Consider the following 15,246-nt stretch of genomic DNA (forward strand, 5'->3'; position numbering starts at 1 on the left):
TCATTCTTAAAGGATTGACTTGGGGTGGGCGGAGAAGATATAGCTCTCAATCCAATAGGAGTGGGGTGGCTCAGTAGATAGAGAGCCAGGCCTGGAGATGAGAGAGCCTAGGCTCAGATTTGCACTCAGATACTTCCCAGCTGTGTGACATTGGACAAGCCACTTAACTCCACTTTCCTAGTCCTTACCACCCTCTGCCCTGAATTAGAATTGATTCTAAGTTGGAAGGTAAGGGTTTTAGGGAGGAAATCCAATAGGAGGCTTACTAGCTTTTGCCTTTGGTGGTTATAAGGTTACTTTGCTCAAGAGTTTCTAGGGTTACCTCTTTCTTTGATAGGGACAGTAGCCAACATTTATTCAGTCCTTGCTATGTGTGAGGCACTGTTTTAAGCACTTTACAGTCATTAACTTATTTGATCCTCTCATCCCTGGGAGGTAAGTGCTGTTATTATCCCCATTTTACAGAGGAGGAAACTGAGGTAAACGGAGTTAAACGACTTGCCCAGGGCCACACTGCTTGTAAGTGCCTGGGGATAGATTTGAATTTAACTTTTCCTGACCTCAGGCCCAGCGCTTTATCCACTGTGCCATAGAAAAACTGTGAAAAGTCTGTGAGTTTGGTCAGTCAAGAAATGCAGAATTAGCTTTTCTCAATAAGTGTTCTCTCCAAATAGAAGGGGCTGTCCTGGGAAGCAGTGGGGTTTTCCCCACTGCAAGTCTTCAAGCAAAGGCTGGATAATCCCTAGTTGAGAATGCTGTAGGGGGGTATCCTTGTTCACATCTGGTTTGTACCCTCTGGGATCCCTGCTAACTGTACCAACTGAGTCCTGAGACTTATTCTGGCCATGGTTAGGGCCAGAGAGAAAAAAAACCAGGTAAAAAGATGTTTCCTGATGAAGGAGGTGAGCTGTGAGACCTATAAGATAGAGATGATTAGAATTTGGCCTTTATGTGCTGCTTTCATTTGTATCAAGTATTTTACAGATCCTCTCTCATCAACTCCCCCAAATCACCACCCTGTGAGCTGGCTACTACAGGCACTCAGGACAAAGGGCCTGGACCTGGGATTTCACTCACAGTCCTAATACGGGGCTCTCTCTTTTTTTGCAGTATTTCTGCGTCAGCAGCTGCCTCATCCCAGACCTCCTCCCTCTGGGCCCAGGAACTCAGATCTTCAAGGCTATCCTTGGGAGCCACATGGTTCTCAGGGATCCTGGGACCTCATAGACTTCCCTTCAGGTAATGGCCCTCTGTATACATCTAACCCTCATCTCTTTATCCATCTCAGCTCTAGCTTTTTTTCTAGATTTGTCTTTTCTCCTTCTGAAATGTTATATTAGCCCTAACTCAGTCATCTTTAGTGGCCAATGGTTGCAAGGATGCTCATTCATCTCTGATCAAGGAGACCCCAAAGTCTCAAATGTGGTGTTAATGAGGACATTTCTGCCTTTTATAGGGACACATCCTCGGTAACAGGTTAAATGCTGAGCGTGCCAGGTACTCTGCTAGTCTTTGAGGACCTAAAGAAAGAAAAGAAACAATTCCTACTCTCAAGGGGCTGACATTTTGTTGTCAACATTTTTTAAATTTTATTAATTTTTTTATTTTTAGAAAAATTTTCCATGGTTATATGATTCATGTTTTTACTTTCCCCTTCACCCCCTCAAGCTCCCCCCACCCATAGCTAACTCGAATTTCCACTGGTTTGAACATGTGTCATCAATCAAGACTTATTTACATATTATTGATAGTTGCATTGGACAGAACAATTCTGAGGGATTTATGGAAAAGAACGATACCCATATTCAGAGGAAGAACAGCAGGAGAGGAAACAGAAGAAAAACAATTGCTTGAACACTTGGGTTGATGCGGACATGATTGGGGATGTGGTCAACATTTTTGTTGTAGTTCAGTCATTTCTCCGTCGTGTCTGACTCTTCTGTGACTCTATTTGAAAGTTTTCTTGGCAAAGATAATGGAAGGGTTTCCATTTACTTCTCTACCTCATTTTACAGAGGAAGAAACTGAGGCAAACATAGTTAATTGCCCAAGATCCACAGCTAGTAAGTATCTGAGGTCAGATTTGAACTAGGCTCTTTCTGACTCTAGGCCCAGCTTAGATGCCCAACACCTGACAAAAACACAGAAAAAATACAAAGCATAATCATTCTTGTAGGGAGGAAATCAGGAAAAGCCTTTTGTAGGAGTGCATTCCAGGCGAAGGCTCGACATTGGTGCATTGAAGGTTGGACGCTTGGACCAGGCTTCTCCTCCTCTTTTTCATATTTTCCACATATATCTGTGCTGTACAACTACATGAGGTTCATTGAGTGAAAGACCAAAGGAACATAGAGCGAAGGAAGCAGACGATCGTACACGATTGCTAATGGTTCTTGACCTCTTTTCATTTTTCCCATCTCCTTTTGTCTTGCAGCCACTGGCTCTCACTGCTCTCCTGCTTAGATATGCCCTCTCCTTTTGTCATATTTTTTCTCAAAAGCCCACTTGTACTCCACTGTACACCCCCTTTGCCCCATCACACATATGCACCTGTGCTGTGAAGGCCCACCGTTCTTCAGGGCATTTGCACATCACCACCAGGCTTCCTGCTCTGAAGCACAGAGCACTTTAGTAAATGAATGGAGCTGAAAGAGACTCCGAACTGGAAGGAACCCTGGAGAACTCCTGGACCCACCCATCTTTTTTACAAAGGAGAAAACAGAAACCCAGAGAAAGCAAGGGACTTATTCAGAGTCACACAGCAAGTCAGGGTTAGATCATAGGTCTCTCAAAGCTCCTCTCCAGTGCCTTTACCGTTATATCACGCTAGCTCTCTATAATGGGAAAATAAGCAAACAAACAGAACTAGGCTGACACATAGTAAGTATTGTACCCCAAATCAATGAAAGCGTTTGGCTGTAGATTGGGAGCATCTCAGGAAGCAAGAGACTGAAATGCTCAGTTTTCTGTTTGGGGTTCATATTCAAGTGTGAGGAGAGCAGCTCCGCTTGAGTCACTCTGTGGTCTCTCATTTCCCCCTTGTGGGTGAGAGCTTTAGAGCTCGGCCTGTGTCTGCATCGCTCTAGAAGCTTCAGTTGAAGTCCCCCAAATCAAACTGGTTCTAGGACAGCCTGCCCACAAAACGACTGAAGGCTCGTCTTGTTTCTCTCCTCCTATTATCTTTCTTGTCATCATGGAGACACGAAGCCTCTAATCGACCCCCCAGAAGCCCAGAAAAGCAGAGCAGATGGGCGCATTCGTGGCCAAGGTGAAAGACGACAGTGGAGAGTCTGTCATCTGCCCTGGGTTCAGTTCCACCCCAAGTCTTCTTTGTTCCTCTATTGACTCTGGATTTCTTCCTGGCTTTTCCAAGAATGAGCCACTGTGGGTCTTCTAGCCAGAAAAGGAGGGGGCACTTTTCCAAAACCATTAATACTCGTCAGTCAAATAGAAGAATCTCTGCTGAGCCGTTCATTGGATTGGGGTTCAATAAGCCGTTTCTAGGTAGAGGTAGCTTGTAGCAATGACAAAAGACAAAACCTGCTTCTTGCCTCCCCACAGATGTACCCTGTGGCCAAGATTCAGGTTTTAAACATTTTAATCAATAAAGTCAGTGTTGAGTTAAGAGCTATTTCCTTTCACAAGAGGAGCACTACCCAAATGCTTTTTTGTCAATTAACAAAAGAATATGAAGCTGGCAGTCTGGTTAAAAATCAGAAGCTCTGCATCGAGGCTCATTATGCAAATGCCTATAGTTCAGAAAGCTAAAAGGCGTTAACGTTGCTGAAACACACCACTCCAGCAGTTATTGCCTGCATTCTAATTCTGTAGGTTGCCTTTGAATAGGCAAAGCCATTTTAGAGAAAACACAGAGACAACTGTGGCAGTTGCTGTGTGTCTGAGGGCTAGAAATCCTCCATGTCTTGAGCCAGGGCAAAGCATGTTCTTCCTGGGAAAAATGTGACATTTTCTCCTTTCTGATTTCTGCCAGGATCTCCAGAAGAAATTTTGTAATATATCTTTCTGCAAATGTTGCTGGCTTCTGTCCTTATCACCTCTGTACCCTGGAGGGGAAGGAGGCAGGGAGAACAGGATATTAGAGGAGCTGAGCCTCCGGCTTGGTCAAAGGAAACATACTGAGCACTTTTCTTTTGGCAGATGCTACAAAATCTAACAGTTTCTCAAACAAACCTTGTAATACTATGAAATGTGACCATTTTTGTCCTGCACAATATACAGCTCCCCCCCTTTTTTTTGTTAGAGGCAGGCGAGGCAGAGAGGCAGCTGAGTACAGGGATCGGCCTCAGATAGAAAAAGAAGCCTCTGAGCCCAGCATCTTTGACCCACATCTTGATTTCCTTATAAAACGTAATGTTATCTATTTTTTGTGCTTTTATTTTGTTCCTGCCTCATTTGGGAGGGTTGGCCAGTGGCCCATGTGTCTGACGCCTCTGGTGTAGTGGATAGCATATTGGAATAGGAGTCAGGAGCGCCCGAGTTCAAAGCCTGACTCAGACACTTACTAAGTTATGTGACTCCGGGCTAGTCATTTAAGCTCTCTCAGCCTCAGTTTCCTCATATGTAAAATAGAGATAATAATAGCACCGACCCCACAAGGTTGTCGTTAGGCTCAAATGAGACAACATATGTAAAGCTCTTTGCCGATCTTAAAATGTCACACTAATGTTAGCTCTTATTATTATTATTATTATTATTAGAAAATGTTCTTCTGCAGTGAGGACAGGTCACCTTTTAACAAAGGGCAAGGGAAAGGTTGGGGCCTCTGTATGTCACAAACATACTTCCTACTCTGGAGCACAGAGCACATTGACAGAGAGTCAGAATGAGAACTCCTGGGCCCACTCATCTTTTTACAAAGGAGAAAACAGAAACCCAGAGAAAGCAAGGGACTTATTCAGAGTCACACAGCAAGTCAGGGTTAGATCATAGGTCTCTCAAAGCTCCTTTCCAGGGCCTTTTCCACTATATCACACTAGCTCTCCATGACGGAGGGGGGAAAAAAAACAAACAAAAAAAGTTTTCCTTCATTATTTTGATAAATTAGGAATTCTGCTTGAATTACCCTGATGATCTTACTAAAGAGAGATAATGAGGGCCCAGAGGCCCTGGGTTCAAATCCTGTTCCTGAGGCTTAGCCTGATTAAATCAGTGAATCTCTACTGGCTCTAGGCAACTAAGACTCTGTTGCAGAGAAAGTGGCAGCTTGTAATGGAAGAGAGAGTTTTCACACCTGGGATTTGTCTATTCCAGTGAAATCACAGGTTCCTTTTATCCCACTCCTAATAAAAGCCAGAGGCCTTCCTTCCCCTGTTCCCTCCTCCCCAGGTCTTTAGGGCAGGGCCTTAGTTTTCCACTCAGCTTTAGAAAAAGAGTCCCAGAAGTGAGGAAAGATGGCCCACCTTCAGACACAACTTGGCCTCAACTGGTTTGAGTGTATTTAAGAGAAGGCCTGTTTCTAAAAAACAGCAACGAAACATTTCAGGAAGGGCAACTGCTAAGTGGGTTTTGCAGTTTCAGTATAAGGCCCCGCTGTATCCATTGGTTTCGGATGATTTGTCCTCATCAACATAAATAAACATACAAGGAATTTTCTCTAGGCAAGGAGTAAGTTGTACAAGAAGATTTTTTTGCAGCCTCAGTGCCCAAAGATTTCTAGTTGGAAGTGACTGCCTTAGTGACCATCTAGTCCAATTTCTTGGTCTTGCAGAGGAGGAAACAGATTTCCCAAGAGATGGAACAACTTTGTCAGAGTCTCACAGACTAAGTTGCTATTCAGTCCTAGGTTCTTCCTGACCCCAAATCCCATGCCCTTTCTTCTGCCCTCAAACAGAGCAAGGGTGTAGTGGTGACATCCCAGGCTAAATGCTGGAATACTTGGTTTCTTTCAAGGTAAAAATCTCTGTCTTAAGGCTTTATCCTTATTTATCCTTGTCTATGTGAGATCCTATGGAGAAGATAGGAGGAAATCTCTGAACTGACAAAGAAAGTTAGGGCTTCCCTAAACCAGCTTCCTTCAAATAAAGCAAGGCAGAGAGTAACTAGCAACAACTTTGAAGGCCAGATAAATACTACTAGTCATTGGAAAGGAAAAAGGAAATACATGTGTCCATTTTGAATTTACCTCGGTATATAGTGCAACGTGTTAGTCTGTACCTAATTTCTGCCATTTTGTTTTCCAGTTTTCCCAGCAGTTTTGGTCAAATGGTGAATTCTTCTTCCAAAAGCTGGGATCTTTGGGTTTGTCAACCACTAGGTTGCTGTGGTCATTTACTACTTTGTGTTGAATGCCTCATCTATTCCACTGATCCACTACTTTATTTCTTGGCTGGCAGCAGATCATTTTGATGGTTTCTACTGTATAACACAGTTTGAGATCCAGGCCACTTTCCTTCATATTTTTTTTCATTCATTCTCTTGAAATTCTTGTCCTGTTGTTTTTTCCACGTAAAATTTGTTATTTTTTTCTAGCTCAGCGAAATACTGTTTTAGTTGTTTGATTAGCATGGCACTGAATAGGGAAGCTCATTAATTTAGGTTGAATTGTCATTTTTATAATACTAGCTTGGTCTGCCCTTGAACAATTCACGTTTTTCCAGTTGTTTAGATTTTGCTTTATTTGTGTGAAAAGGGTTTTGTAGTTGTGTTCGTATAATTCCTGAGTTTGTCTCAGCAAGTGGAATCCTCGATATTTTATATTGTCTACAGTCATTCTGAATTGGGTTTTCTCTTTCTCTTTCTTGCTGCTGTACTTTATTGGTAGTATAAAGAAATGTTGATGATTTATGTAGATTTATTTTATATTTTATAAATTTTTTCTATTTTATATCTACAATTTTGCTAAAGGTATTGTTTTGATTAAATTTTTGGTTGATTCTTTAAGTATACCATCCTGTCATCTACAAAGAATGACAGCTTTATTTCCTCATTGCCTATTCTAATTTCTTCAATGTCTTTTTCTTCTCTTGTTGCTCTAGTTAGCATTTCTAGTACAGTATTGTACATTGATGCTGATAATGGACATCCTTGCTTCACTCCTGATCTTTTTGGAAAGGAAAGAGAAAGGAAATGCTGAAGTATTATTAGTAGAGACCCAGATCCCCCATTAGTGGTGACCAGGAATAACTGTGAGGAATATCAGGTGACTTTTGTAAGCCCCTCATAGGTCCTATCACTGCCTGTGCATTTACTAGAAGATGGCTTGAATTTTAACTAGAGGTATAAAATGAAAGAGGAATTTCAAAGATGTCTCTAGTTACTAGTTTGTCTAGGTCCTTGTTGGAGAACCTATGGCATGAGTGCCGGAGAGGTATGCTCCTTTCCCTTTCTCCATGTGTGTCTGGGGACGTTTCTCACATGACCTGTCCTTCTACCCAGCATCCCAATGGGAGTGCTTCCTCCCTCTCCTGCCTAGGGTAAGGTGGGGGGCTCACATGCAGCATGAGGGCTGCAGTTTGGACACTCGGTCTCTAAGAGGGTCACCATCACTGGTCTAGATGGCCAAGGTCACTCTCAGTTTCAGAGTTGCATAAGGAATGGACACCAGATTCTCTGGAGTTGTGCTATCCACAAACATTCTCAGGGTGGACACCCAGATTGAGGGCCCAATTAGGAGGAACTAGAAGATATTTTTTACATCTCGTTAACATTTATTTTGGCCTTTCTAAGAAATTTAGATTGGTCTAAACATTCCTTACCTTTGCCTCTTTTGGAATCCCTAGTGCTCTTGATTCACTGGGTGCCACTAACACGAGAGTTAGCCCTTACTCTCCATTGTATGGATGAGCCCATTGGAAACTGTTCTTGTGGCAGAAGCGGGTCTTTGATGAGATTTCACTTGGCCAGCATTTTGATATAGAGGAGGAAGATAAGAGACTTTGACAGAAAGAATGCAATGTGCCTAAATTATCTATTGTGCTGGGATTGCTGTCCTGAAGAGAGATGGGATAGCATTTTTAAAGTCACTAGCAAGTACGATATGTTCTCATGTAGATATCTTTAGAGACACAAAATTGCAGAATCAAAATTTAGAGCTGGAATGAACATTGGAGAGGTTATCTGGTCTAACCCCCTCATTTTATAGAGAACATAGAGGCCTCAAGAGGAGGACATGATTTGCCCAAGGTCACATAGCTAGTAAGTGACAGTGCTGAGATTTAAAGTCAGGTGGCCCAGTGGATAGTGCTCTGGGCCAAAAGTCAAGTTCAAGTCTGAGTTCTCAGATACTAGCTGGGAGACCCTATTTACCTTGGTTACCTCATCTGTGAAATGAACTGGAGGAGATGGCAAGCCACTCCTGTATCTTTGCCAAGGAAGCCTATCCCATCTCCCTTTAGGACAGAGCTCCCAGCATAGTAGATCATTTAGCCACATGGCATTCTTTCTGTCAAAGTCTCTTTTCTTCTTCCTCCCTCCCTCCTCTATATCAAAATGCTGGCCAAGTGAAATCTCATCAAAGACCCGCTTCTGCCACAAGAACAGTTTCCAGTGGACTCATCCATACAATGGAGAGTAAGGGCTAACTCTCGTGTTAGTGGCACCCAGTGAATGAAGATTCCAGCAGGCAAAGGTGAGCGATGTTTAAGTCAAATCATGAAGAGTCACACATGACTGAAAATGACTGAACATCAGCAACCTCTGATTCCAAATCCAGTATTCAAAGGCAACTTGAACAGTTCTTTGTTTTGTCATTTTATTTTTTAATTGGTCAGAAGATAGAGGTAGGAACTGAAATACCATCAGTGTAGACTAGTTTGGTGATAGAAGCAAGAGTACAGAACCTGGTTTGAGAAAACCTGCATTCAGGTCCTGGCTCTATTCTTGGCTGTATGACCTCGAGTAAATCACTGAAACTCTTGGAGGCCTTTGCCATGTGTAGAGTAAAGACAATATTTGTACTACTTGTTTCACAGGGATGCTGTGAGGAAAGCACTATGAACCCTTACTTTTTAGGCATTAAGAAAATAGGTAGTATGTTTAAATTTAGTAGTACATTTTATAATCATTTAATATTTTATTTTAAATTCTTCTAAAGAATAGGAGAAGTGAGTCTTCAGTTCATGGATCTAGATCTAGAGCTGGATGAGTCATTTCATTTTACAGTTGAGGAAACTGAGGCCCAGAGAAGTTAGGCAACTTGACCAAGACAGCACAGCTAGTAAGTTGTAGAGCCAAATACAGCATTCTTTCTACCACACCTGTTAGTCCCATCTAGTGATTCATTAGGAGATAGCAAAAAATAAACCTCGAATTCTCCTGCCTCCACTCCTCTTTGTTTTTATTTCCTGTGAGCCGGAACAATAAGTAGCAATTTGTCCATTGTGGTGCAGTGGAAAGAGTGGATTTGGAGTCAGAGGACCTGAGTTCAAATCCCAGTTGTGAAACCTTGGGCTCCAAATTAGGGTAACCACTTGAATTTCAGTTCCCATTCCTGTAAAATGAGGACATTTGATTAGATCAGTATGAACCGAGAAGATTTTTTGAGTTTGAGGCCTGGAAAAGTTTACCACAGTCTTGGTTATTCAAAGTGTAACAAAAACACATGATTACACAAATTCACTTTAACACAGATGAATTTTAATAGCTGAATCAAAACACCTGAAACACAATTCTTGAGACTTTTAGCAGCACCAGCAACAAGGAGTGTGGATTGCCATAGGGCAAAATTGAGATGGCCAAGGCAGGCACAAATTGAATTTTGAGGCCCCTGGAATTTTCTTCTATTACAGAAAAATGAACTAAATTAAAATTTGATATGACATTTCAATGGACCATTAAAAAACTACACGTTGTTCTCATGAAGAACTTCTCATTAAAAAAAAATCAGCGTTCCTTAAAAAAAAAAGCCAAAACAACAACCACCCCACATCATTGACACTAAATATTCCAGGGTATGTCATTACTCACTAACCCTTTCTGCACAGTTTCTGGGGCTTAAATTGGCCCTTCTCTACATTAGCCATACTATATACATAGGCACCCCTCTGGGTGTTGCACATCAAAAATACCACTGCTTGAATCCCAGTTAAGTACCGTTAGTAAGAGATCATGAAGTGACTTTGCAGGGAAATTGGTACAGAAGAGAAATGGGGCTTCAGTTGATCCTTCAAGATGATTAACATTTGTCTTAGGTAGGAAGCAGGCCCAAGAACATTAGAGCTATGTGATTTTTAAATCAACAAACCATATGCAAGTCCTTTGGAGACTTAGTCCATGTTGGTCTTCATGAAGGCCCAAGATCTACAGGGAGAAGCTATCAGAAGCAGAATGCAAATAGAAAGAGGGGTCCCGTATCTCATGCACTTTTAAAAAAGGAGCATTAACAATAACTAGTTATGACTACAGTAACTTGAAAATTTTCACCTTAGTGTGTCTACTGCATTTGGATCTTATGACTTGGAAATCATTGTTGGTGGCTGTAGGTGAACTCGGCTTGAGAACCTAGATTTAAGAGTTGAGGGGGGAAGGGGAGAGGGCCAGTTCTAGTTCTGATGTCTGACATCAAGCTTAGTAGGAGTAATGGGGCCAGATCTAGAATTGGAAATTTGGGTATGGTTATTTGATGACAGTTCATGCCACTTTAATGTTTTTGGAAGGCCTGGACTTTTTGGCCGGGTTAGCCTCTCTGTGTAAGGTGACCTTTTTATGTGACTTTTATAGACTATAGGCTTGTGAAATTGTGAATTTTCTGAATTGTAGCGAGTTGTAAAAGTGTGAAAATTGCCCTCAGGAAAAAAATCCCTTTACTGGTGATTTCTATCAGTAATTCACCATTGGGTTAGATATTTATCAAAGAGGGTATCGGGCTACACAGGACAGATAGATCAAACCATAAAACTCTGTTCTGGACTAGAAATTTCAATAACGTTGGCTAGATCCAGCAGCCATTGTGGCCGAAAGTTGGCCAACCCCAGTTGAATTTATGTGTTTTCTCTTCATAATGTTTACAATAGGACATGTTATGATAACTTAAGAATTTAAGACTATCTCCTGCTATTGTCCCAAAGCAAAAAGAATTAATTGACTAGTTGCTGTTAAAGACAAGCCACTTGAAAACAGCATTTTAAGACCAAAGCAGACTCTTAAGACATTAGCACATTGCTCTCTCGGGCCTGGGCTGCCAGCCCATGACCAATCTGTAAAAATTACATGGCACTGAAACATACATTATAGACTCCTAGGACGTCGAGTTGGAAGAGAGCTCACTCAGTACAGGAATCCCTTCTATAGCTTCTCTGATAGGTTGGTACTCAGCCTCTGCTTGAATGCCTCTTCATGATGAGGCCTTCTCAAGGCACTCCAGGCCACTGGTAGATAGCTCCCATATTGAAAAAGGTTTTCTGCTTCTTGTAACTTTTACCCTTTGGTCATAGTTTTGCCTCATGAAACAGCAGACCAAGCCAGCTTACTTTTCTTCATAAAATATCTTGAAATACTTGCACTTGAAGAACTTTGTGAGGGAGCTTCATTATCCCCCAGCATCTTCCTTAATGGCCTTCCTTATGAGCTCATTCTGGTGGCCAAAAGGTCCATCTAAGCCAAATGCAGTGAATCATGACCAAAGACACTTGTCGTTGTCATCATCATTAGGAAGATCAGGCAGAAGTCTTCTGTTGATGAAAAGGTGACACAGAAGTGGCATCTCTACGTGGCAAGGGTACAAAGTGAAGGCAGATCAACCATTTCTCTCCAAAGAAGGTTGGAATACTTGAAGAGTCTTTTCATTTCAAACAGAAGGAGAATATTGTTCCCAGTGGCATGAGTCTGTCTTGCATTGAGGTGGTATTCTTTGAAAGGCTCAGAGCAGGAGAAAAATATATAGAAGGGTTTCAACAAGGCAACATACATTGTTACACATCTGCATTCCTAGTTATTCCAGCCTCACGATGCATGACTGCTTTTGTCAAAATACAGCTCAAGACTCATGTCTTTCCTTTGGCCGAAATGTAAGGAACTGCTTTTCGAAAAGTCTGATGGAAACCCTTTTTGGTTCATTAGTGGAAACACGTTCAGTGATACCTGTAGCTCTCCAACTCCATGTTGCTGAAAGCGTCATTTTCACAGCGGGTTCTGGATTAATACTGCAAATGTGAAACTATTTAATTCACTCAAGACCTAAATCTTCCTTGAAGGCCCTGGTTGATATATGCAGGAAGGGGAAATAGCGGAAATCACACACAGATACATTTGGCTTGCTCCCCATAAAGCTTTTTCTTCTCACCTCCCAACTTCAATTTGAAAGGCTCTGATTGATAGTCACCAATAACATCTAAAACCCCTTTTTCTGGACACTCTTGGATGCACCTGGAAATCATCTCTCTTTTTACTATTGACAAATCAATGTTGGGTATACTTTTCAAGAAGCTCTTGCCTTAACAACATGAAGACCCAGCTTTAGAGCTGCTGTTTAGGTCAACAGTGTGGCCCAGCAAGCAGTGCTCCAGCTGCTCTTCCACGGCCAGAACCTGCCTCACTGCTTCTTCAAAGGCCACAGTGACATTGGTGTCATCTTTGGCACTTGTTTCCAGGTACGGGTAATCCCCATGCTCTAAACACCAGGCTTGGGCCTCTTCGGTGGTCACTTGCCTTTCAACTTTGTCTACCTTGTTTCCTAGGACTACAAAGGGGAAGTGGTCAGGGTCTTTCACGTCTGCATAATAGATGAACTCTTTCTGCCAACTGCTAAGATTCTCAAAGCTCTGCCGGTCATCTACACTAAAGGTCAAGAGGCAGCAGTCTGCTCCTCTGTAGAATGGTGTTCGTAGGCTCTTGAAACGCTCCTGACCTGCAGTGTCCCAGATCTGGAGCGTCACAAAGCGACCATCGACTTCTAAATCTCGATTTAGGAATTCCACACCTATGGTGTGGAAAGCCTGAGAGTCGAATTTGTTGGTTACATAACGGTTCATGAGGGAGCTTTTCCCAACTCCACCATCCCCCAGGAGAATGACCTTTAAGAGCAGGGACTTCCCACTCATTGTAGCTGCAGCAGGTAGGGCTGGGCTTGTGACCAAGACAATCTGAAAATAAGAGAAAAATAAGAAGGAAAATTGTTTAACCCAAGCAAACTATAAACAACTCTATATTGAATTCTTCTGTGTTGTAGTAGAAGGCTCTATAATTTAACTGGCAGATTAAAGAGAAGATATGGACAAGAATTTCACAGGGTAATAGCACTAGTTCTGTGACTGGTTTGGGGTTGGAGATCTGCTGCTGAGTGGTTCCCAGGTAGCTGAGGAGAAGGCCCCGTACTGAAGTAGACCTCTAATCCTGAAAAGCCTGGACTAGGTTCTAGAAGTACAAAGTTTGTTAAAGAGTTTCTAGTCTCGAGAGGCTTGCCTATCAGTGAGGGATCTACTATGATCTCGACTTTACTGAAACTGGTGATGAGTGTCATTCGGGGGAAAAAATAGACTTTCTCATGAATTTTCACAAAGGTTCATGGCAGCTTATCTCCCAGTGGAACATCTGGAAGGTATCTTAGACAAATTACATACAGTGATTAGGTCACTGTGGGAGCTAAACAAATCTGCAAGAATGATGAAGTTAAAGGGAATGTTAGAATTTTGAGAGATAAAAAGAGAGATGGTAACAGAGTCACCCATGAGTGCCCTTGCCACAATGCCTGTAGAAGCATATACGTTGCAAACTTAGTAAGACACCAAGAAGTTTTCACCCTCCCTCCAGAAATCTCTGATATATGTGTATATATATATATATACATATATATATGTATGTATGTATAGTAATTAAATATTAGAAAGGCTAAGTCGTGTGTGTGTGTGTGTGTGTGTGAGAGAGAGAGAGAGATTCATAGAAATGCTTCTACAAAGGTTTCTTTTTTCATGACTTTAATCTTCTTTTTCCCCCCTTTCTAAAAAAAAAACTTGGGAAATGGAATTTCCAAAAACCTATAGCAAAACACACAGGGAAAAGAAAAAAGTAGCAACTTCAACTTAAAATCTACAGCTTCTACTTACTATGTACAGTTAACACTAAGAAAGAATTCAAGCTGCAAGAACCATAACTCATAACTTGTCTCAAATATAACATAATTTGTATTCTTAGTATAGCCTTTGATTATAAAACAAAGCAAAGCTAGTAGAAGATAATTAGCGGAGGGAATGCACAAAAGAGTATACTAGAACTATACTAGAACTAGGCTTACTTCTGTTACTTTTTATGAAAAGCCCCATTTTCATGGGTGTTAATAGGACAGTTGCCTCAGTAAAAAGGATAATATATCCTAAATTGTCACACCAGCTAATATTCACAGTAGGCAAGGGATTAGACCTATGATTTTATTGATATAGGGAACTCCTAGAAGAGATAAATCCCTCTACCATGCAGGTCAGTGCCTCCCATGAAACTTACGGTCTTACAATTCTCCGACATTGAGCGACTTACCCAGGATGACGCAGTCAGTATGTGTCAGAGGTAAGACTAGAGCCCAAGGTCTTCCTGACTTCAAAGCCTTCTCTCTAACCATTACACCATTCTACCCCTCACAGTGTCCACAGTAATACAAAGAAAATAAAGCAAAACTGTAAGCCACACTACTGCTTGTCTTTCTCTTCTCAGGACTGGTCATTTATTTAAGGTAGTCGATCTTGAACAGAGTTTAATATTTTTACTTGGAACAGCACTTAGCATTAAGCCTGGAGCATAATAAATTGATTTTATTGAGTGATTAAATGAATACAAGACTTGGTGAAATTATAAGACACCTTCATCTCACAAAATATATTCTTAAGTCAAAACTCAAAAAATAATTTGTTTTGGGTAAGTATAAACAGAAAATCATTTAGCAAATGGGTCTTACAGTCTTTATACTGTTAGAATATCAAGCAACTTTTTTATCCTACTGTTTAATATTCTAATGTTATAAATGTCAAGGAATACAAGCTAAAATAATGGACCAATTCATCAATAGATATTAATTGCTAAGTCACTAAGCACAGCCCCTTTTGGGATAGGGGAGGTATAATGTCATTGGGGTGGGGAATTCCCTGGGATGGAAACTCCTTCCACTAATTTTTCTAGAAGTCAGCATCTATGGTACTGAGAATTTCAGTGACTTGCCCACAGTCACATAGTTCATATGTATGAGAGCTGGAACTTAAACCCATAATGACTCTCTAGATCAGTGGTTCCCAACCTTTTTTGGCCTACCGCCCCCTTTCCAGAAAAAAAAATATTACTTAGCGCCCTGGAAATTAATTAAAAAAA

At 41.4% G+C, this 15,246-nt stretch overlaps 1 protein-coding gene across 1 annotated transcript; it reads right to left on the bottom strand.

The window, feature by feature from the left end:
- Positions 1-12,389: 12,389 nt before the first annotated feature.
- On the bottom strand, positions 12,390-12,995 carry RAB9B (RAB9B, member RAS oncogene family). The gene has a single exon (XM_044682764.1). It carries the CDS (start codon positions 12,993-12,995, stop codon positions 12,390-12,392), a length of 606 nt encoding a protein of 201 aa, XP_044538699.1.
- Positions 12,996-15,246: the final 2,251 nt, after the last annotated feature.

Source organism: Gracilinanus agilis, chromosome X (assembly GCF_016433145.1).
Source record: "Gracilinanus agilis isolate LMUSP501 chromosome X, AgileGrace, whole genome shotgun sequence".
Taxonomy (NCBI): Eukaryota; Metazoa; Chordata; class Mammalia; order Didelphimorphia; family Didelphidae; genus Gracilinanus; species Gracilinanus agilis.